Source organism: Vipera berus, assembly GCF_964194415.1.
Source record: "Vipera berus genome assembly, chromosome: Z".
NCBI classification, from domain to species: Eukaryota; Metazoa; Chordata; class Lepidosauria; order Squamata; family Viperidae; genus Vipera; species Vipera berus.
The window spans coordinates 130,597,098-130,617,689 of NC_138205.1; the positions used below are offsets into that span (position 1 = coordinate 130,597,098).

The window sequence follows — 20,592 nt, forward strand, 5'->3', positions numbered from 1 at the left end:
TTTCATTCTTTTTCTCTCTTTCGTTTTCACCTTTCTCTTCTTTCGTTCTTTTTCATTTTCTCTCGTCTCTTTCATTCTTTCATTCTCTCCCTTTCTTTCTATTCTCTTTCTTATTCTTTCTTTTTCGTTCTTTCTCTGTCTCCCCTTCCCCTCCCCCCCCCCCTCTCTCTCTCACACACACACACAGAGACATACACATAGACAACCCTTTGCACACTGGTCGTTCCCTGCACTGCATCATTGTTGTCTCTCTGCCTCGTGGTCCTTTTGGCCAACTTCTTGATGTGACTTTCACCAGATGCTGCACCCAGGCTGACCCCCCCCAGCAGAACATGGCTTAACAAACCCAGTTTGTTGTTACCCAAAGGTGATTCCAGATGGCTTCAGGGGGTGGGTGCGTAGATGGGCTTGTTCACGTAAGTGGCCAACATTCCCACAAGACGCTGAACCTTCAACCTCCCTCAACCGATTTTCACTTTGGGGCTGGTAACCCAGAGATGTCAACTTCACAAAGGGGATGGGCTTCAATCACAGAGTTGTGGTGGCAATTTTGACTTATTTGACCTCCTCTGGCTGCTATGATTGGCTTCCTGTGGCCTCATGCGGCTAAAACATTTCCGCAGGACTGAGTTTGGCTTCTGTTTCCCTTGAATTTTATTATTCTCGCAAAATGAGACAAGCTGCATTGGGCAAGCCATAAACCATAGTTAACTGATCAGGGTGGCTGTGATCACCACCCCATAAGCCAAGATTAAGTTGCCTCTGTGGATTATCTCAGTTTACCCAGCTCTCTACAACTGTGGTTCTCAGCCTTGGCCACTTTTAGAATGGGTGGACATCAATTCCCACTCAATTTTATGACCGTCATTAAGTGAGTCACCACGGTCCTTAAGTGAACCACCTGGTCTTGAAGGGCAAACATTTCACGCAGTGCGTGTCTTTTGCTGGAAAATGCAAAACATGTTGCCAAATGCAATCACGTGACCATGGGACCCTGCAGCCAGTCATAAGTGTGAGACAGTTGCCAAGTGCCTAACACGCCATCACAGGGCCAGGCCTGGTGGTCATGTGGCCGTTGTAACTTTGAGGACCAGTCATACGAAGTTGCCTCAAGACAAGAAGGGACGTGTACAAATCTAATAAGTAAAATACGGGCAGTTCTCAAGTTACGACCACAATTTGAGCCCTAAATTTCCATTGTTAAGCAAGACGGTTGTTAAGTAAATTTTGCTCCATATTACAACATTTCTTGCCACAGTGGTTAAATGAAACACTGTAGTTGTTAAATTAGTCACATGGTTGTTAACTGAATCGGGCTCCCCCCGTTGACCTTGCTTGTCCGAAGGTCGCAAAGGGGGATCACATGACTCCGGGACACAGCGACCGTCATAAATATGAATCAGTTGCCAAGCGGCTGAATTTTGATCATGTGACCCCGGGACGCTGCGACCGTCGTAAATACGAATCAGTTGCCAAGCGTCTGAATTTTGATCATGTGACCCTACAACATTTGTGTGAAAAACATAAAGTCACTTCTTTCAGTGCCGTTTTAAATTTGAAGCATCTTTGAACGAAGTCTAAACATGGATGAGTCTAATAACTTTGCGTGGTTGTTAAGTGATCTGTCATAAACCGAGGACTGCCCTTTTTTCCTCCAAGAGAAGATGCTGGTGTTTTTTTTAGTAACAACATTTAACTTCCCTTCTGTCAATATGCCTGGAGTTTTGCTGATGTCCTTCTTGGAAGAGAAGAATTGTAAATGTACAAACTAACAGACGTTTCCACAATTTTTTCTGTTAAATAAAAGTTTTAATTGTTCTTAATGGACTGTATGAGAGGGCAGAAGGTAATTTAAAAAACCCTTTTGTTCCTCCGAGGTTTCCAAAGAGAAAGATAGTGGAAGCTCGTTTACGTTATAGATTTGAAAGGAGGTTTTGGTGTGTCTTCCAAATAAATTAAATTTTTCTGGGTCTGGTGGGATTCTCCCAGGATCCCCGCAGCTCTCCAGGAAGTGCCAGTGCATAAAGTCCAGCTTCCCAGGATCCCCCAGCCAGGCAGTGGGGGGGGGGAGGAGGAGGGGGAGGCGTTTCCTGAAGATTGTTGAAAGAATGGCCTTGGACAAAAGAATTTACATGAGGAGGGTGGGAGAAAGAAAAAGAAATGAAGGATGGAGAAAAGGAAGGAAGGAAAGCGGGAAAGGAAAAAATAAGTGGAGGAAAAGGAAGGAAGGAAAGATGGAGGGAAAGGAAGAAAGGAAAGAATGGGAGAAGGAAAGGGTGAGAGGAAAAGGGAGGGAGGGAAGGAAGGAATGGATAAAACAAAGGGAAGAGGAGAAAAAAAATGAACGGATGGACGAAGGAAGGAAGGGAAAAATAAAGGGAGTGAAAGAAAAAAGGAAGGAAGGAAAAATTGAGGGAAGAAAAGGGAAAAAGAAGGAAAGCATGGTAGGGAGAAGGAGGGTGGGAGGAAAAGGGAAGGAAGAAGGGAGTGGAAAAAAGGGAGGAAGGAAAGCAGGAAAGGAAGGAGTGAAGGAGAAAAAGAAAGGAAAGATTGAGGGAAGGAAAGCATGGGAGGGAAAGGAAGAGACAAGAAAGGAAAGGAATGGATGGATAAAAGCAGGAAAGGAAGGAGTGAAGGAGAAAAGGGAAGGAAACTGCTGGAGCTGCACCCACCCAAAGGTCAAAAAAGTCAAGATGGAAGCCCCGCCCTGCTGATAGAGATAAGCGGAGTTTGTGGCTGCCGTTGGACACGATAGGTTTCCTTGTCGCCTGATTTCTGGGGAGAATCGGGGAGGCAGGCGGGGAAATCTCCAGGGTGAGCCACAGGCTCAAGTGGGGGAAATTTGGGGCTGTTAAAAAATTAAAACTGCTAAACTGAGGTCACCGGGAGGCTTGCCAGTATTTCCAGATGTTCTACAGATGTTGCTCCATCTTTCCCTCCCTCCCACAATCCCTTTCCTTCCTTCTCTCCCTCCCTCCCTGCCTTTCCCACCCATTTGCAATCATCCCTGCCAGCTTCCAATAAGCAATGGAGAAAAGCCAGACTCGCTTAAGAGCCTGATTCATTTAACAACTGCAGTGACTCGCTTAACAGCCATTCCAAACAAGGTCATAAAACTGGGCACAGCTCACTTAACAATCCCCTTGTTTAGCAATGGATTTATGCCAAAGTCATAAGTCAAGGACTAGATATGGATGGATGGATAGATAGATGATAGGTAGGTAGAGAGATAATGATGGATGGATTAAATAGGTGACAGAATAGATAGATAGATAGATAGATAGATAGATAGATAGATAGATAGATAGATAGATAGATAGATAGATAGATAGATAGATAGATAGATAGATAGATATAGATTTGCAACAGGATGCTGGCAGGAATCCCCGTGGGAGACGGGTTCTGGGGGCTACCAAGTTACTGTGAGAACAGACCCGATGCCAACTGAGTGGATGGTTGTGTGTGTGTGTGGGGGGGGGCAAATTGCAGCACAGGACAAAGGGTAATTTTTGTGTGTGGATGCCAACAACATCCTTGCCGAAAGTGCTTTTAATTGCCTTGTGAAACCCAATCGTGTTTTGCAGGCTGGGTCAGGCCAAGATAGGGGCACTCAATTTTGCTGGGGCTTCCCCGCTAATCCCAAGGGGAAATGCAGACTGTGTGGCAACCACTGCCTGGTGTCCTGCTGGCGTGCCTGCCCGCTGATCGGAGAGCCCCGTGGACGTGGCCTTGAGCATCAAAGAGGGGAACAGATGGAGGAGCATCTGTTGTTGATGCAAGCCGGCAGGGAAGGAGATCTTGGGATGGGCAGCGGGGAGGACTGGGGGGTCCCTGGTGCTCTGTGGGCTGGGTGGTTTTTCTTGCAGACGTTTCATGACTCAACTAGGGAAGATCATTAGTAATGGAAGGGAGGAGGAGGAGGAGGACTGTCTTTTGCAGATGTTGTAATGGCCCAGCTAAGTAACGTCACCAACGCTAGAAAGGAGGGGGGTGAAGGTTGAAGGCCATTTGGGCGAAAGGAGGCACCCCACGGGAGCACTCAGTAGCTTTCTGAAGCTATGGGGCTGAGAAACTCCAGTCTAGGACCCCCCTTCAAGATGGCTGCTCAAAGGGGGTCCCAAGGATGTCTGAATTTTAGGTGTGTGTGTGATGATGGTTAGGTGCCAGGGGGGTCCCTTCTGAGGGAGTGGGGCGCAGGGGCCCTCCCCTGCCCAGGGAAGGACGGACCGACCATCATAAATGCCTCGAATGAGCCTCCTCATTCAAGGCAACTCTGCCCCCTGCAGGCCAACCTGGGCACTGCGTGCAGGCCGGCCCAATCTGCATGCAGTCCTACCACCGACCAGGGAGCCCAAAACCACCCCGTTCCTAAGCGAGACAGTTGTTAAAAGGGGAGTTTTGCCACATTTTACCACACTTCTTCTTAAATGGATCGTTGCAGCTGATAAATTAGTCACGGGGTTGTGAAGTGAATCACAAGGATGTTGCAACGGCCCGTGTGGAAAAACGATCATTTTTTTAGTGCCGTTGTAACTTAGAACTGTCACTAAATGGACTGTTTTAAGGACCCTTTTTCACACTTATGACCACTGCAGCATCCCTGTGGTCATGTGATCAAAATCCAGATACTTGACAACTGTCTTGCATTTATGACGGTCGGTCGCAGTGTCTCCTGGGGGTCACGTGGTCCCCTTCTGCGACCTTCTGACAAGCAAGGTCAATGGGGGAAGCCAGATTCACTTCACAACTCCGTGACTAATTTAACAACTGAAGGGATTCACAGCTGTGGCGAGAAAGGTCATGAAATGAGGCAAAACTCACTGAGCAAAACTGTTATAAAACAGGGTCGTGTGTATGGAGGGTGCTGCAAACCAGCATAAATGCAGGTCAGTTGCTGATTGCCCAACAGGTGGTCATTTGACCATCATAAATTTCAATCCAGGCAGTAGGTATCCTCCAGGTGACCTGTCATAACTTTAAATAGCTGCTAAACAACCAAACATAAGTTGCTGTAGAATAGGGGTCTTCCAACTTGGCCCTTTTATGACGGGTGGACTTCAACTCCCAGAATTCCTCAGTCGGCCATTTTGATGAAGCTGCGGGCATCGATCCAGACCCTCTGGGGTCTTCCAACTTGGCCCTTTTCGGACTGGTGGACTTCAACTCCCAGAATTCCTCAGTCGGCCATTTTGATGAAACTGCAAGCTTGGATCCAGGCCCTCTGGGGTCTTCCAACTTGGCCCTTTTGTGACAGGTGGACTTCAACTCCCAGAATTCCTCAGTCGGCCATTTTGATGAAACTGCAGGCTTAGATCCACACCAGGGGAATCTTCCAACTTGGGCCTTTTATGACTGGTGGACTTCAACTCCCAGAATTCCTCAGCCAGCAATGCTGGGAGTTGAAGTCCACCCACCATAAAAGGGACAAGTTGGAAGACCCCTGCTGTAGAACCGTTCCTTTCCCAACTTTTGTTCCGATTTATTTAATTTAACAAAATTTATAGACTGCCCATCTACCTCAAGGTAACTTGACTTCCAGTGGGGGAGGGGGGTGTAAAATAATTCGCTTTTTCTGCATTTCTTTCATTGCCGTTTTCTTTAATTTTTTAATTTTTTTTCCTTTTACATAAAAACTTCCGTAAAAATTGGAGAAAGTAAAATGATTTTAAAGCAGTAAAATTAATCTTATCAACAGAGAGCGGGGCCTGCCTGAAAACCTTGAGCTGGCCTCTTTGCAAATATTTACATGATAACACATGAAAACTTGCAGAGAACAATGGGGGGGGGGGAAACAAGAAACTCAAAAATCCGAAGGGAACAAAAATGGAAGAAAAAAAATAACCAACCCTCCTCTTTTTTTTTCTTTTTCTTTTTTTCCAAAACTATTCTTACAAAGTGTGTTCCCATGATATCAACAGGTGTGTTGGGCTGCAGAAAAGAGGCCGGGCCAAACGAAAAGAGGGAAGGGAAGGGGGGGGAAATCAAGGAATTCAATATATTCACATAGAATATTGTACAGATTTTCAGTGGGGAGAGGGGATGGACTCACACGTTGTGTTGCGCACGGGAAGCACCACCCTAGTGGTCAGTTTTGGGGTCTGATTTGCAGAGTGAGGAGGAGGTTGTGAGCAGCTGGGGCTGTGCAAACACATTTTGCTTGCCACCGTTTCCGCTACGCCGGCCTCCAAATTCAGCTTGGAAAGGAGACGTTGGTGTGGCCAGATCTGTGTTTTGGGTATTCAGACCCACAACGGTATTTGAACCCTGCCCAAGAAAAGGGGAGAACCCTAAGAACCTTTATACATATGCACGTTATCCTACTCCATGTCTGTGTCTTCTTTGGGTTTGTACACGGTGCCAAACTTCTGCATGTATTTCTTGATGTACTCCTTCGTTTTGTGTTTGACGTTCTCGTTGCATTCCAGGTCTTCGGGCGTCTTGCAGTATTTCAGCTCCTTGTTCATCACACCGTGAGTGAGCTGGGGGGGGGGAGAGAAGGGAAAAGGAAGAAATGCCACATAATTATTACTTTTGTAGTTCAAATGCAGGGTCCCTGGTGCTCTCTGAGCTGGGTGGTTTCCTCACAGATGTTTCACGACCGTCATCAGCGCTCGGGGGGGGGGGCAGTGTTTGAGGAGAGGAAGTAATTCGTTCCTTCCCTTTCCTTTCTTCTTTTCCTTCCTTCCTTGGTAGAGATTATCTTAGCCCTCCCGATTTTGTAGGCAGAACTTGAATCTGGGGCAGATGCATCTTCCCGGCAGGCAGGAAGGACACCGAGATGCGTCTCTAGGCTTCGGCTTGAATGTCCGTTGTACCCAGAAGGTTCTATAAATCTCGGAAAGAAAGAAAGAAAGAAAGAAAGAAAGAAAGAAAGAAAGAAAGAAAGAAAGAAAGAAAGAAAGAAAGAAAGAAAGAAAGAAAGAAAGAAAGAAGAAAGAGAAAAAGAAAGAGAAAGAGAAAGAAAGAAAGAAAGAAAGAAAGAAAGAAAGAAAGAGAAAGAAAGAAAGAAAGAAAGAAAGAAAGAAAGAGAAAGAAAGAAAGAGAAAGAAAGAAAGAAAGAAGAAAAAGAAAGAAAGAAAGAAAGAAAGAAAGAAAGAAAGAAAGAAAGAAAGAAAGAAAGAAAGAAAGAAAGAAAGAAAGAAAGAAAGAAAGAGCTTGACGACCCTCCCTTTGCCAAGATGCCATCTATGCCTCATAAACATGTGTGTGTGTGTGTGTGTGTCTGGGGAGGCTCTCCGCTCACCTTGCGTGCCAGGTGCTTGAAGTCCTCCGTTGTGGTGATGCGCCCCACTTTGCAGTCAGGTTTGCGATAGGGGTTCAGGCATTGCACAATAAACTGAGACATCTGGTGGGGGAAGAGAGAGAGAGAGAGAGAGAGAGAGAGAGAGAGAGAGAGAGAGAGAGAGAGAGAGAGAGAGAGAGAGAGAGAGAGAGAGAGGAATATGAAGCTCTGCAGGTTAAGAAATGCACTGGTAGTCCCTGAGGGATGGAAGCCCAACATTCACGCTGTTGTGAAGTGACCCTGTGGTGGCCGGTCCGGGGCAGGGGAGAAGCTCTGGGACGTTCCTTCAAGCTTTGCCAGGACACCTGAGGGATGCCAAGGCTTTCCCAAAACCATTTCTGCCCCTTGTGTGAACCCCGCTTGCCTGGATGCGAGGGGGTGCGTGTGTGTGTGTGTGTGTGTGGGTGGGGGATTTTGGGGTTGGTCCAATTTGAGGCTTTGCTGCCTTTTGCCTCAGATCGTGCCTGAATGAACTGCGCTCACTTCTCTCCCCGCAAAAGAACCGAATCTGTAGTTCCACGGAGCGAAGGATTTGAGTCGAGAGGCAGCCCTGGCAGAATCCCTGCAGCTAGGCTGGTCACACAGCGAGTTCTAGTCCTGCCCTTGGGCGCGAAGGCCGGCTGGGTGACTTTGGGCCAATGGCCAGGAGATGGTGAGTTCTAGTTCTCCCTTAAGTAGGAAGGCCAGCTGGTTGACTTTGGGCCAATGGCCAGGAGACGGCGAGTTCTAGTCCTGCCCTTGGGCGCGAAGGCCGGCTGGGTGACTTTGGGCCAATGGCCAGGAGATGGTGAGTTCTAGTTCTCCCTTAAGTAGGAAGGCCAGCTGGTTGACTTTGGGCCAATGGCCAGGAGATGGCGAATTCTAGTCCTGCCCTTGGGCGCGAAGGCCGGCTGGGTGACTTTGGGCCAATGGCCAGGAGATGGTGAGTTCTAGTTCTCCCTTAAGTAGGAAGGCCAGCTGGTTGACTTTGGGCCAATGGCCAGGAGACGGCGAGTTCTAGTCCTGCCCTTGGGCGCGAAGGCCGGCTGGGTGACTTTGGGCCAATGGCCAGGAGATGGTGAGTTCTAGTTCTCCCTTAAGTAGGAAGGCCAGCTGGTTGACTTTGGGCCAATGGCCAGGAGATGGCGAATTCTAGTCCTGCCCTTGGGCGCGAAGGCCGGCTGGGTGACTTTGGGCCAATGGCCAGGAGATGGTGAGTTCTAGTTCTCCCTTAAGTAGGAAGGCCAGCTGGTTGACTTTGGGCCAATGGCCAGGAGACGGCGAGTTCTAGTCCTGCCCTTGGGCGCGAAGGCCGGCTGGGTGACTTTGGGCCAATGGCCAGGAGATGGTGAGTTCTAGTTCTCCCTTAAGTAGGAAGGCCAGCTGGTTGACTTTGGGCCAATGGCCAGGAGACGGTGAGTTCTAGTCCTGCCCTTGGGCGCGAAGGCCGGCTGGGTGACTTTGGGTCATTCACTAGGGCCATGGTGGTGAACCTGTGGCACGCACAGCACTCTCTGTGAGCACGCGCACCATCGCCCAAGTCCTAGGCCTTCAGCTGGGTTTTATAAAACCTTTTCACTTTAGGCCTCCGCCGCCATGTGCAAAAAACTCCAAAAAGAGAAAAAACACCCAGGTTCAATCAGTCAATTTCAACTTCTGTGGAGGAGGAGGGGGGGTAAAGATCTCACAAAGTGGTAATTGACTGATCGAACTTTTTAGTCCCACCCAGTCTGCCGTTCCCACCGCGGCCACGCCCACCCGGCACCCGAAGATACCTAAGTAGGTTTTGGACTGCAGTTTGGGCACTCGGTCTCTAAAAGGTTCGCCATCCCTGCACTAGGGGACTGGGAGTTCTAGTCCTGCCCTTGGGCACGAAAGCCGGCTGGGTGACTTTGTGCCAGTCACACTCTTTCAGCCCAGCCAACCTCACAGGGCTGTTGTTGTGGGGAAAATGGGATGAGGAAGGTGCATTGGGTCCGTTCGCCATCTTTAGTTATTGATAAAAAATACTGAAGTTAGGATATAAGTAAAATAAAATAAAAAATACAACAAAATCGATAAGGAAAACGAACTCGCCTCTTTACGGAAGACCTCTTTGCTCTTCTTAGCCAGTTCGCTGGAAGTGTCCGCTTCGGCTGTTTTGGGTTTTTTGGAAGACTGGGAAGAGACCGACACAATCGGAGAATCATTATAGGGAAAAAAAATGTTGTGTCGTGCAAATAATAACGAAGGAGGAACAGGCAGCAGAGAAGCCAGAGATTCATGACTGTTTGCTTTGGGAATTTATTATTATTTTTTATTATTAAATGCTTGTGCTACCCACCTCCCCTATCAGGCAACTCTTTAATCAGTTACTTCGTGGCTTATTCATTTATTTGCATTTTCCATTTTTTAAATATCTGTGTTGTGATTCAGGGTCAGCCTGTGGGTTCGGCAGTTGGGTCGGACGACTCAGAGGAGGAGGGGGGGGTGTTGAATAGCTTGCTGATGAGAGCCCTCAGCCAGGCCCCTCCCACTTGGTCACCACGGAGACCCAGCTGTGTGACCCTGACAGCGTGGATGAAGATGACCCACAGCTGGCCCTGTTCAAGGACGCCCGACACAGGAGGCAGTCAAGTAGGAGTAAACAGAGGAAGGCAATGGGGCACCTCGGAAGGAGGCAGAGAGAAGCCACGCCCTGAACTCTATATAAGGGGAATGTCTGGGAGGGCTGGTTTGCTGAAGGCAACCGCTTGGATAGTTCGTGTTTCTTAAAGCTCCTGTTTCTTGGTTCGTGTCTTGTTTGTTTTTGTAGCTATAAATTTGGCAGGCTTAATTCCAGCCTCTTGCCGTTTGTAAAGGGGTTGTCCCTGCCTTTTCTGCAGGGCCGGTAGCAGGCTGGTACAGAACAATCTGGAGGAAGTACAACAGGAAACCAGGCGGGGGAGGTGCCTGTGACCGAAAACAAAAACGCCTGGGCAAAACCAGAGCCTCAACGATCCCTATGGCGGAAGCTCAGTGGCAAGCGGGGCGTCCCAACTTGTGGACTTCAACTCCCAGAATTCCCCAGTCAACCTTACTGGCTGGGGAATTCTGGGAGTTGAAGTCCACCAGTCGCGAGGTTGTGAAGGCTGGAGACTCGCAAAGCTTAGACAGCACCTAGAGGAGTTCCGTATTTATGTTTTCTCTACAAGGAGACTTTACTGGTAGTCCTCACTTGACGTTATGACCTACCTCCCAAGAGCTCTTCATGGCTCCTTTTGAACACAACTACACACCCTACAAGGACTGCATTCTGAGTGCTCAGCAGCCAGCTCATCTTTACGGTGTGTGTGTTTGCAGTGTCTTTCTTTTCCTTCCTTCCTTCCTTCCCTCTCTCCTTCCTTCCTTCCTTTTCCTTCCTTCCTTCCTTCCTTCCATCCATCCTTCCTTCCTTCCTTCCTTTCTCTTTCTTTCTCCTACCTCCCCTTTCTCTTTCCTCTCTTTCTTTTCCTTCCTCCCTTCTTCCTTTTTCTGCCTTATGTCCTTCCTTTCTTTCTCCCTCCCTGCAACATTTTTTTGGCCGTTTTCCAGTGTTTACTTCTGGTTTCGTTTCCCGTTGGGAAAAGTGGATTCACTTAACGACGGCGGTGTTTCGCTTAGCGACCGCATTGTTTCGCTTAATGACCACGCTGTTTGATTAACATCCATTGTAACTTAGAATGGGTTCATCTGATGCCTTGACTTTTAACTGCAACAACCTACGACCGGGCTACCTACCTACTTCTTATAACTCAAGTAGTTAATTCTATGGAATTTATTTTTATTTATTTATTTATTTATTTATTTATTTTTATTCGATTTATATACCGCCCTTCCCAAAGGACTCAGGGCAGTTTACAGGGTATTTAAAACAAGGAATACAAAAGTTAAAAACAATTTAAAAAATGACATCAATCCCTGAAAAAATAAAAAACCCAATTAAAATTAAAATTAAAAATTCTCAGCCTGGGCCAGAGAGCTCAAAGAGCCAGGTCTTCAGGTCCCGGCGGAATGACCGAAGGTCGGAGGCAGTCCTGAGCTCCACAGGCAGCTGGTTCCAGAGGGCAGGCGCCCCCACAGAGAAGGCCCTCCCCCTGAGTGTTACCCGCCAGCAGTCTTTTACCGGTGGCACCCTGAGAAGACCCTCCCTGTGGGAGCGCACTGGACGAAGGGAACTTGATGCCAGCAGCAGGTGTTCCCTCAAATATCCCGGACCCAAGCCATGTAGGGCTTTATAGGTCATCACCAGCACAAATTTTCACACTACGGATAGTCCTTGACTTACGACTGTAATGGAGCCTCCCCATTATCGTCGTAGGTCCTAATGCTCATAAAGCATACGATGTTCCAATTTTCTGACTTATTAGTGGTAGTCGTTAAGTGAATATTTGATGGTCATGAAATGAATGAGCAGCCATTAAGCGAGCCAACGGTCTACAAAGGGTGCAATTTTGCATGAAAATCGGAAGTAACTGCTAATTTTCAGAAAAAAACTGCCATTAAAACATGGTCCCACGTTTGCAAAATGCTGCAAACGGTGATTAGTATATTTGTGTCACCGAGCGCCAAGGGCCCAGTTCAAGGACCCTGCGGGGGATGGGAGGCGGATGTCGAAAATTGGGTTGCAAATTAACTTTTGGGGGGGGGGGGAAATCTGTCGTAAATCGAGTATTATCTGTAATTTGCCATATTTCCTGTTTGTTTTTTAAAAATATTAATTACTATTTTAATTTATTAAAATAATACAATAAAATATATTAATCCGTTTTAATTATTTGTTTTTACCAAAAAAAAAAAAAGTCTCCATCATCTCCAACTTCTCCGTTTCTGGGCATCGTAACTTTGAATCTGGGCCGTAAGTTCCCTATTCCGGGTCCACTGTGCGTCCGAACGGAGGGCCCTAAACCTGCCGGCTGTAACTTGAGAACTCCTCGGATTAGAAAATCTGCACAATGCCTATCAGGGGGAGCTTCGCTCCAACTCACCTTCATGGGATTTTCGTCGTACGTCGGTGTGCCAAGATCCATTTCGGCTTCGTGCTCCAGGCTGGCGTCATCTTCAGGGCTGTCCCAGTTGGGTGGGTCCCACTGGGTTTGCCTGCACAAAGAGGAGAGTCAGTCCGGGACTCCAAAAACACAATCTGAAACACACAACGCCGCTGCCTGTGCTGGTGGAGGGTCTTCGGGCACAGGCCCAGACGGGGGCTCAGAACACAGCGAAGCGTCCGCGGCCGGGTCCCCTCCCTGGATCAGAGGCCGGAGGGAGCTGCCTTACCTGGTGACCACGTGGTAGTAGTAGATCTTGCCCTCGGGATCGCGAGCCGTTTTCCAATTGGGGGGCAGGACGATGGTTTTGGGCTTGGGAGGAGAGGGAGGAGGCAGGTCCAAGAGGTTGTTGGCCACCACCATTTCTGGCTGAAAGGGGGGAGGGAGGGAGAAAAAAGAGGAAGGAAGGAAGGAAGGAAGGAAGGGGGGAAAGGGAGAGGAGAGAGGTAAAAATGGGAAAGTGAAGAGAAGAAGAAAGGAAGAGAGAGAAGAGGGAGGGGAGGGGAGGGGAGGGGGAGAAGAGAGGGAAGAGAGGGAGAGAGGAAAAGGGAAGAGTAAACAGATCAATCTGCAAAGCAATCTTCTTCCAAAACCTCCATGTTTCTAGCCTGCTTTTACACTTAAAAAAGGACACAGAAGCTTTTCAGGAATATTTCCCCTGCTGGGAAGCGTAAGCCGAAACACTTTACTCAATAGCGTGTAAGGCAATGTTCTCAATCCTGGCCCCTTGAAGATGCGTGGACTTTGACTCGGCCGGCTGGGGAATTCTGGGAGTTGAAGTCCACGCCTCTCCAAGCAGAGGTTTGCAAAAGCCACTTTCTGCTCTATGGGCCACTGCCCGATTTACAAAGCAGACCAGATTAGGAAGTAAGACTCTCCAGCAGACAGACAGAGGATCCTCGTTTAACAACTACTCATTTAACAACCACCCATCTGAACTTCTGACAGCGCTGAGCCAATGTCATTGAACAACTCGACTCCACACTTCCAGCTGTCTCCAAGGTCACGTGTGACTTTTCCGGCTGGGTTTCCAATAAACAAAGTCAATGGGGAAGACGGCGGGAAATCAGAAACTCTTTGTCCTGTGAGGTCCTCGTTCAACAGCCCACCAAGTCCTTGCTTAACAACGGCAATGGAGACGGATGAAACTATCCTTCCCAAGTGGCACACAATCTCGCAAGCCTGTCAGCACCAAGGCATGAAACGAACAAGCTTCCTCCCATCTCTACCTGTTGGATAGGCGGCGGCTGCCCGGTGGTGACAATAGTGGTGACGGCAGTTGTGGGTTGCACCACCACGCTGGGAGGGTGGGTGGTGTAAATCTGTTGTCCTTGGATGTACTGAAGACTTGGCTGGGCGTAACTCTGCAAGAAACAGAAGAGCCATTTCCAAAGATTAGTCTGCCTGTAGGTCATCCTCGACTTGTAATGGTTCATTTAGTGACCGCTCAAAGCTACAACCACACTGAAAAAAAGCAACTTATGACCCATTTTGCCATGCTTAGGACCGTTGCAGCAACCCCCATGGTCACGTGATCAAAATTAGGACGCTTGGCAACTGACTCGTATTTATGACAGTCAGTGTTCCAGGGTCATGTGATCCCCTTTTGCGACCTTCCAACAGGCCAAGTCAATGGGGGAAGGTGGATTTGCTTAACGACCATGTGACTTACTTAAAGACAGGAACTCGTTTAACAACAGTGGCAAAAAAAAGGTCAGAAAAATCAGTGCACGACTCCCCCCTATCTCGCTTAGCGATGGGAATTTGGTCTTAGTTGTGTTCGTAAGTCGAGGACAACCTATAGCACTGGTCAGCCCCGTTTTGAGTGTCCCCCCCCCGAAAGGCCACCCAGGCGAGAGGATCGCGCCCAGTCCTGCCGTGCCTTCACCCTGGCGAGATTACCTGCACGATGGGCGGTGTGGTCTGCGAATAAGGCGAGGTGACGCCGTAGACCGCTGGGCAGGCCTGTCCTTGGTAGTAGATGGCGGGCTGGGACTGGGCCGGAGAGTAAGGGGGCTGTACGGCCACGGTCGTCTGGCCGGAGTCCCAGATGCCGTAGCTTTGTCCCTGGACCGGACCCGGTGCTGCCACTGGCAAGACAGCCACGCTGGGTTCCTGGTGGACCATGGGGTCGCTCGGGGCCACGTACTGGGGCGTGGACACCTCCAAGGGGGCTGCCACGTGCTGGACCACAGGCACGGGCTGTGAAGCGGCCAGGCTGGGCTCCATGGCGTGGCCCACCAGGGTCTGCGAGGGCTCGTACGAGGCTGGCGAGCACATGGGCTCCATGCTGGGCGTGGGCAGCAGCACCTTGCCGGCGTTGGGGTTGGTGGGGTCCACGTAGGACTGCATGGGGTAACCCGGGGGGTACCCCATGAAGGGGGGGTGGGAGGCCCCGTAGCCCAGGGAGTCGTACGGCAGGGGGGAAGCCATGCCCAGGCTCTGCAGCTGCTGCTGCTGCTGCTTCTGCGCCTCCCGCTGGGCGACCTCCTGCTCGAACAGCTTCCGCCGTTCTTCCGTGGACAGCTTGCTGCGGTCCTTCAGCCGGGCCTTCTTCTTTGAACCCGCGGCCAGCGTGTCGTAGCTGCAGCGGGGGAGGGGGGAGAGAAAACGGGAGGGTTGAGAGTCCCGGTGCGAGATGGCCGTGTGCCACGAGTCGGGTGGGACTGGAGCTCACGGGCGCCTAGCCAGCAGCGTATCCACAAGACCAAAGCGCCTTGTGGAAAAGTTTTGAACAGTTTTTTGGACTCCAAGACTCATAATACAGGTAGTCCTCGACTTACAACTGTTTGCTTAGTGACTGTTGGAACTTACAACGGCATTGAAAAAAGTGACTTATGACCGGGTTTTTTTCACACTTACGGCCATCCCCAGGGTCACGTGATCTAAATTCAGCCACTTGGCAGCTGACTCATCCTTACGACGGTCGCAGTGTGCCGGGGTCATGCGATCCCCTTTTGCGACCTTCTGACAAGCAAAGTCAATGGGAAGCTGGATTCGCTTAACAACCACAGTCATTTGCTTAACAACTGTGGCAAGAAGGTTCGTAAAATGGGACAAAATTCACTTAACAACTGTCTCACCCAGCAACAGAAATTTGGGGCTCAGTTGTGGTTGTAAGTTGAGGACTCCCTGTATTTTAGGAGGTGTCCTGGCAAAGTCGTTTTGTGGTGCCCTCCTTGTGTCGACTTTTGCAGGCCTGGTCCAGTGAGGCCATCGTTAATATTTTTAAATCCACGCAGTCTTTTGTTGTTAGGTGCGAAGTCGTGTCCGACCCATCGCGACCCCATGGACAACGTTCCTCCAGGCCTTCCTGTCCTCCACCATCTTCTGGAGTCCATCTAAGCTCACACGGAGCCTTTGCAAGTGATTAAATAGTATTTTAGGCATTTTTAAATTTTTATTCTTCCCGAGCAGTGATTCCTGTTGGGTGCTAGCAATTTTATTCCTTTTTTTTCCCCAATCTGCTTTTTTTTTAGTATTAAAAAATCTTTATTTGGATTACTAAATGTTTTTTTTAGGACGGTTGTCTTGACGCGTGGACAGTATAAAATAAAAACATTTTAAAAATGAATTAAAAAGCCCTCTTCTCCCGCCCTCCCCCCACACTTAATTTCAACCTTTTTTCTATGCAGCAGTACAGACATTCCTCAAGTTATGACTGTAATGGAGGCTGTTCGTTGAGTGAGGCTGTCACCTGTCTACCTCGCTTAATGACTGCGACGAGGCTGCCCATTATAGTCGCTCAGTGGTTGCAGTCGTTAAGCGAGGTGCCTACATGATCAAGAGTCGGCCCTCCTATTAAACTAACGGGTCGTAACTTTAACCCTGGGTTGCAAGTCCCTTCGTTCAGTGCCGTCACAACTGCTGTCGCTGAATGATCGGTCGTAAGTCGAGGACTACCTGCAAACATTAAAACAGAAAAGCAGGTTCAACCATTCCCAACTTGCCGGTCATCCGGTCGCTTGGTGCCTCGCTCGTAGGCCGATGGGGGGGACAAGGAGTCTCTCCGCTTTTTCTTCTCTTTGCTCTGCCTTTCGGGGTCACGTTCTCTGCTCTGGTTTTTGGGGGTGCCCTGGGTGTCTCGGCCCACCGCCTCTCTCCCGTGCTCTGCGAAGAAAGCGAGAGCAAAGGAGGGACTTTTCGTTTACCCCAAGCCCAGATCTAGCCAGACTTGGGAGACGAGGTGGGAAAAAAACCAAAGAAAAATCTACCACCTGACAAACTGCCTTGCGGGGGAGATGGGTGGCAAACAAATTTAATAAGTAAAACAAATAAAATGAATTTTCATAAAAGCACATTTTTTTTTCTTATCTGGGCAGCTCGGAATATCAATAAGCACAAGGATCGTTAGTGTTTACAAACATTTAATTTCCCTCTCCACTCCTCTCTCTCTCTCATACATACGTACGTACGTATCTACCTACCCGCACATGTCTGTCTGTCTGTCTGTCTATAACTACCTATGTACCTAGCCCACCTACCTGCCTACCCCCATCCATCCGTCTCAATCAATCAGTCACTCAGAGGGCCGTTATCCTCTTCCACAATGGCCTCCATATGTCTTCCAGCCCTGACTGTGAGCCTATTATAACTTAGTGCTTCACCATCTTGGCAGCTTGGAGGCGGGTGAACTTACAAGCGCCCAGAATCCTGGGAGTCCATCCATCTTAAAGCTGCCAGAGTTAAGAAGCATTCAAGTCTGGAAGGCTTCAAAAAGCGATCTCTTGGCATACTTACCACTGGTCTCCTTTTCCACTTGACTCTTCTTCGGGATCCGGTACACCTCCTACAATTAAAAACCCCAAAGGGTAAGTAAAGACCAGCAATCTAGTCTTAACGATATGATATATAATATATAAAATACAATAATAGTTATAATATAACATATTATGCGGAATATTGTAATGTAATATAACATATTATAACATAATATATAACATATTATAATTAATGTAAATATATCATGTCATAATACAGTATCATAAAATACAATAAAACATGTCCTATAATAAAAATAACAAAAAACACCAACAGAGTGAATGGTTATACAAAAATCAGAAGGAATCACAATCCCTGCCAGAGTCAAAGTGTTCACCTCCACAACTTTCAAAATCTGAGCTTGATCCTGATTCTTTGCAGCCCATCTATTATCCGCCAGGTATCCTGGAGCACACCCGCCATCCTCCACAGTGAATCATGGGCCTCCCGGAGGGCCTGGAGATTCTCCCTCCTACACGTGCTATCGGGGACTCTGCGTCATGGCCCGGCAGATGAGGCCAATTAGAACGCCAAGCCTTGAGTTTCCCATTGGCCACGCAATCAACTACGTTTCCCAGTAACACACCCAGGTGGGCTTTCTAATACTAAGGATCATCCTCCACAGCTGAGGGAAACAAAAACGACCTTGGTTCCCACAGGATAGAAAACTGTTTAGTCTAATCGGAAACTTTCCTATCTTGTAACAACTGAAACGGCTTCGGCCAGATCTGTTGCAAGGTTGACGGTATGTTTATGAGCTAGTATGGATAAGAAAACCATGATTTCAATTAAGCCACAAAGTGATGAATAAATTCCCATGTGCAAGACGAGGAACATCGCCCCAGTTGTTGGTTCCCTCTCTTAAGAAAGTCCGTCTGGTGGGACCCAGAAGGGCCCTCTCTGTGGTGGCTCCCTCCCTGAAGGACCATCTTTTCCCAGGTACCTCCACAGGACCCACCACGGTGGAGAGGTAGATGTTATGGCTCCCTCTCTTATGGAGGTCCACCTGTTGGGACCAGGAAGGGCCTTTTCTGTGGTGGATTCCTCCCTGTTCTTTGAAGGACCATCTTCTCCCAGTTACCTCCATAGGACCCACCACTGTGGAGAGGCAGGAGCTGTTACGGGTCACCTCTCTTATGGAGGTCCACCTGGTGGGACCAAGAAGCGCCTTCTCCATGTTGGCTCCCTCCCTGTTCTTTGAAGGACCATCTTCTCCCAGTTACATCCACTCTACCCATCAGAGCAGGGGGTCAGGAGATGTTATGGGTCCCCTCTTAAGGAGGCCCATCTGATGGGACTTATCCCTGTGGAACATCAACCCCGAAGAGGTAAGACCGGTGCCCACACTGACATTCTTCTCAGAGTCTCTGAAAACATGGTTTTCCCAAAAGACCAGGAGACCCCAGGGAGATATGCAGCAGTCCCCCACCCATCAAGTTGTTGGTGGGGGTTTGGTGGGTTTCACACTGGAGTGTTATTTCTGTGTTGTGATTCAGGGTCAGCCTGTGGGTTCGGCATTTGGGTCCCACGACTCAGAGAAGGAGGGGGGTGTTGAAGAGCTTGCTGATGAGAGCCCTCAGCCAGGCCCCTCCCACCTGGTCAGGACGCAGACCCAGCTGTGTGAGCCTGACAGTGTGGATGAAGATGACCCACAGCTGGCCCTGTTCAAGGACGCCCGACGCAGGAGGCAGTCAATCAGGAGTAAACAGAGGAAGGCAACTACTTGAATAGTTCCTGTTTCATAGCTCCTGTTTCATGGTTGGTGTCTTGTTTTGCTCTGTTTTATGTTAATAAATTTGGCAGGCTTAATTCCAGCCTCTTGCCGTTTGTAAAGGGGTTGTCCCTGCCTTTTCTGCAGGGCCGGTAGCAGGCTGGTACAGAACATTCTGTAAGGTCCTACAAGTTTTCTAAATAAATACAAAAATTAATGAGTGCCGTGTTATTAAACAAAACATTAGCACTTCCATCGCAATGCTACCTTCCCTAATATACCTACTGCAATGCTGGTTTCAAATACCGCTGATCCTTGACTTACAACTGTTTGTTTAGTGACCGTTTGAAGTTATAACGGCACAGGCAAAAGTGACTTATGACCCTTTTTCACACTTAGGACCACTGCAGCATCCCCTTTCACGGTTGGCAACTGACTCGTACTTATGACGCTCACAGGGTCACGTAATGCCCTTTGGCAAGCCTGCTGACAAGTCAATGGTGAAGCTGGACTCACTTAACAACCTTGTTACTAACTGAACAATTGCAACGATTCACTTAACAACTGCGGCAAGAGAGGTTGTAAAATGGGGCAAATTTCACTTAATAATTGTGTTGCTTAGCAACGGAAAATTTTGGGCTCAATTGTGGCCATAAATGGAGGACTACCTGCAGCAGTTAAATCTGTCAGTCCGTGTTATTACAAGCCACGGTGGAAAATATAAAACTTACAATCAGTAATGAATAAGTTTCATGATTATGAAGCTGCATGAAAGGGCGAGGCCTAAATAATCAATTCCTTCTGTCCTTATTAAACGGCCAACTAACATTTTCCCCCCCTCTCCAGTAACCATGTTTTACTAAGTGTGAAAACTAAAAATGTTTTTAAGAGTTCCCAAAGAAAGACTACTTTGCAAGCAAAAAGGCTGCCCACCCAGCCAAATTGGACCGGGGGGGGGGGGCAGAGGGAAATACTTCCCACGGTCTGGGATAGACAAGTTCGACTCGCCACGTCACATGACGTCGCACAACATATTGGAGCTTTTCCCCCCACCATTGCCGGCAACGGGGTGGGGGGTGGTTTCCTGGCGACGCGTCTGGCCGTTTGACACCCCTGGTCTAGGAGAATGCTTTTGGGGGGGGGGGGGAAAGGACAAAATAATAATAATCATCATCATCATCATCATCCCATTTTTCACTACGGACCTGCATTTTAAAAAGGGACAATGGGAAAAGAGTGCAAAACGCCCCTTTGCTTTTATCCTCTTTCTTTTTCCTCCGTTAACAGACTCGGCACGTGGATCGAAAGGTTTATCAGACGAGAGACAGTCCTCAGGTTAGGACCGTAATAATGGACTCTGCGCACGAAGGCAGACGGTTGTAAAGCGTGTCTCTTTCTTTCTTTCTTTCTTTCTTTCTTTCTTCCCCTCTTCTTCTTTCCTTCCTTCCTTCCTCCAAGCCTCTCCCCCTTCCTTCCTTTCCTTCCTTCCTTCCTTCTCCCGTCTTTCTTTTCCTTCCTTCCTGCCTCTCCTTCCTTTCTCCTTCCCTTCTTTTTCCTTGTCTTCCGTATTCCGCTTCTTTCCTTCCTCTCTTCCTTCCTCTCCCTTCTCCCCTCCCTGCCTTTTTCCACCTCCTCCCTTCCTTCTCCCCTGCCTTTCTTTCCTTTTCCCTCCCTTCCTGCCTCCTTCATTTCTTTTCCTTCCCTTTCTTCCTCCTTCCTCTCCCTCCTTACTTCCTCCCTGCCTCTCCTTCTTTCCCCCTCTCCCCTTCCTTCTTTCTTGTTTTCCTTCCTCTGTCCCTTGTGTCTGCCTTCCT

The 20,592-nt window shown here is 48.6% G+C and overlaps 1 protein-coding gene across 3 annotated transcripts in view; it reads right to left on the reverse strand.

Annotated features, from left to right (window-relative positions):
- Nucleotides 1–4,790: 4,790 nt before the first annotated feature.
- Nucleotides 4,791–20,592, reverse strand: part of SETD2 (SET domain containing 2, histone lysine methyltransferase) — a 63,463-nt gene continuing 47,661 nt past the window's right edge. For 2 of the 3 annotated variants that reach the window (XM_081344180.1, XM_081344181.1), the window contains 9 exons: nucleotides 17,047–17,095; nucleotides 16,257–16,416; nucleotides 14,209–14,890; nucleotides 13,536–13,670; nucleotides 12,536–12,675; nucleotides 12,247–12,358; nucleotides 9,338–9,418; nucleotides 7,244–7,345; nucleotides 4,791–6,479 (listed from right to left, as the gene is read on the reverse strand). In XM_081344180.1, the coding sequence (XP_081200306.1) occupies nucleotides 6,318–6,479; nucleotides 7,244–7,345; nucleotides 9,338–9,418; nucleotides 12,247–12,358; nucleotides 12,536–12,675; nucleotides 13,536–13,670; nucleotides 14,209–14,890; nucleotides 16,257–16,416; nucleotides 17,047–17,095 (1,623 nt within the window). In that variant the 3' untranslated portion in view covers nucleotides 4,791–6,317. Of the gene's footprint in view, nucleotides 6,480–7,243; nucleotides 7,346–9,337; nucleotides 9,419–12,246; nucleotides 12,359–12,535; nucleotides 12,676–13,535; nucleotides 13,671–14,208; nucleotides 14,891–16,256; nucleotides 16,417–17,046; nucleotides 17,096–20,592 lie in introns of those variants that run through there. The other variant, XR_014028537.1, reaches the window with a different exon arrangement.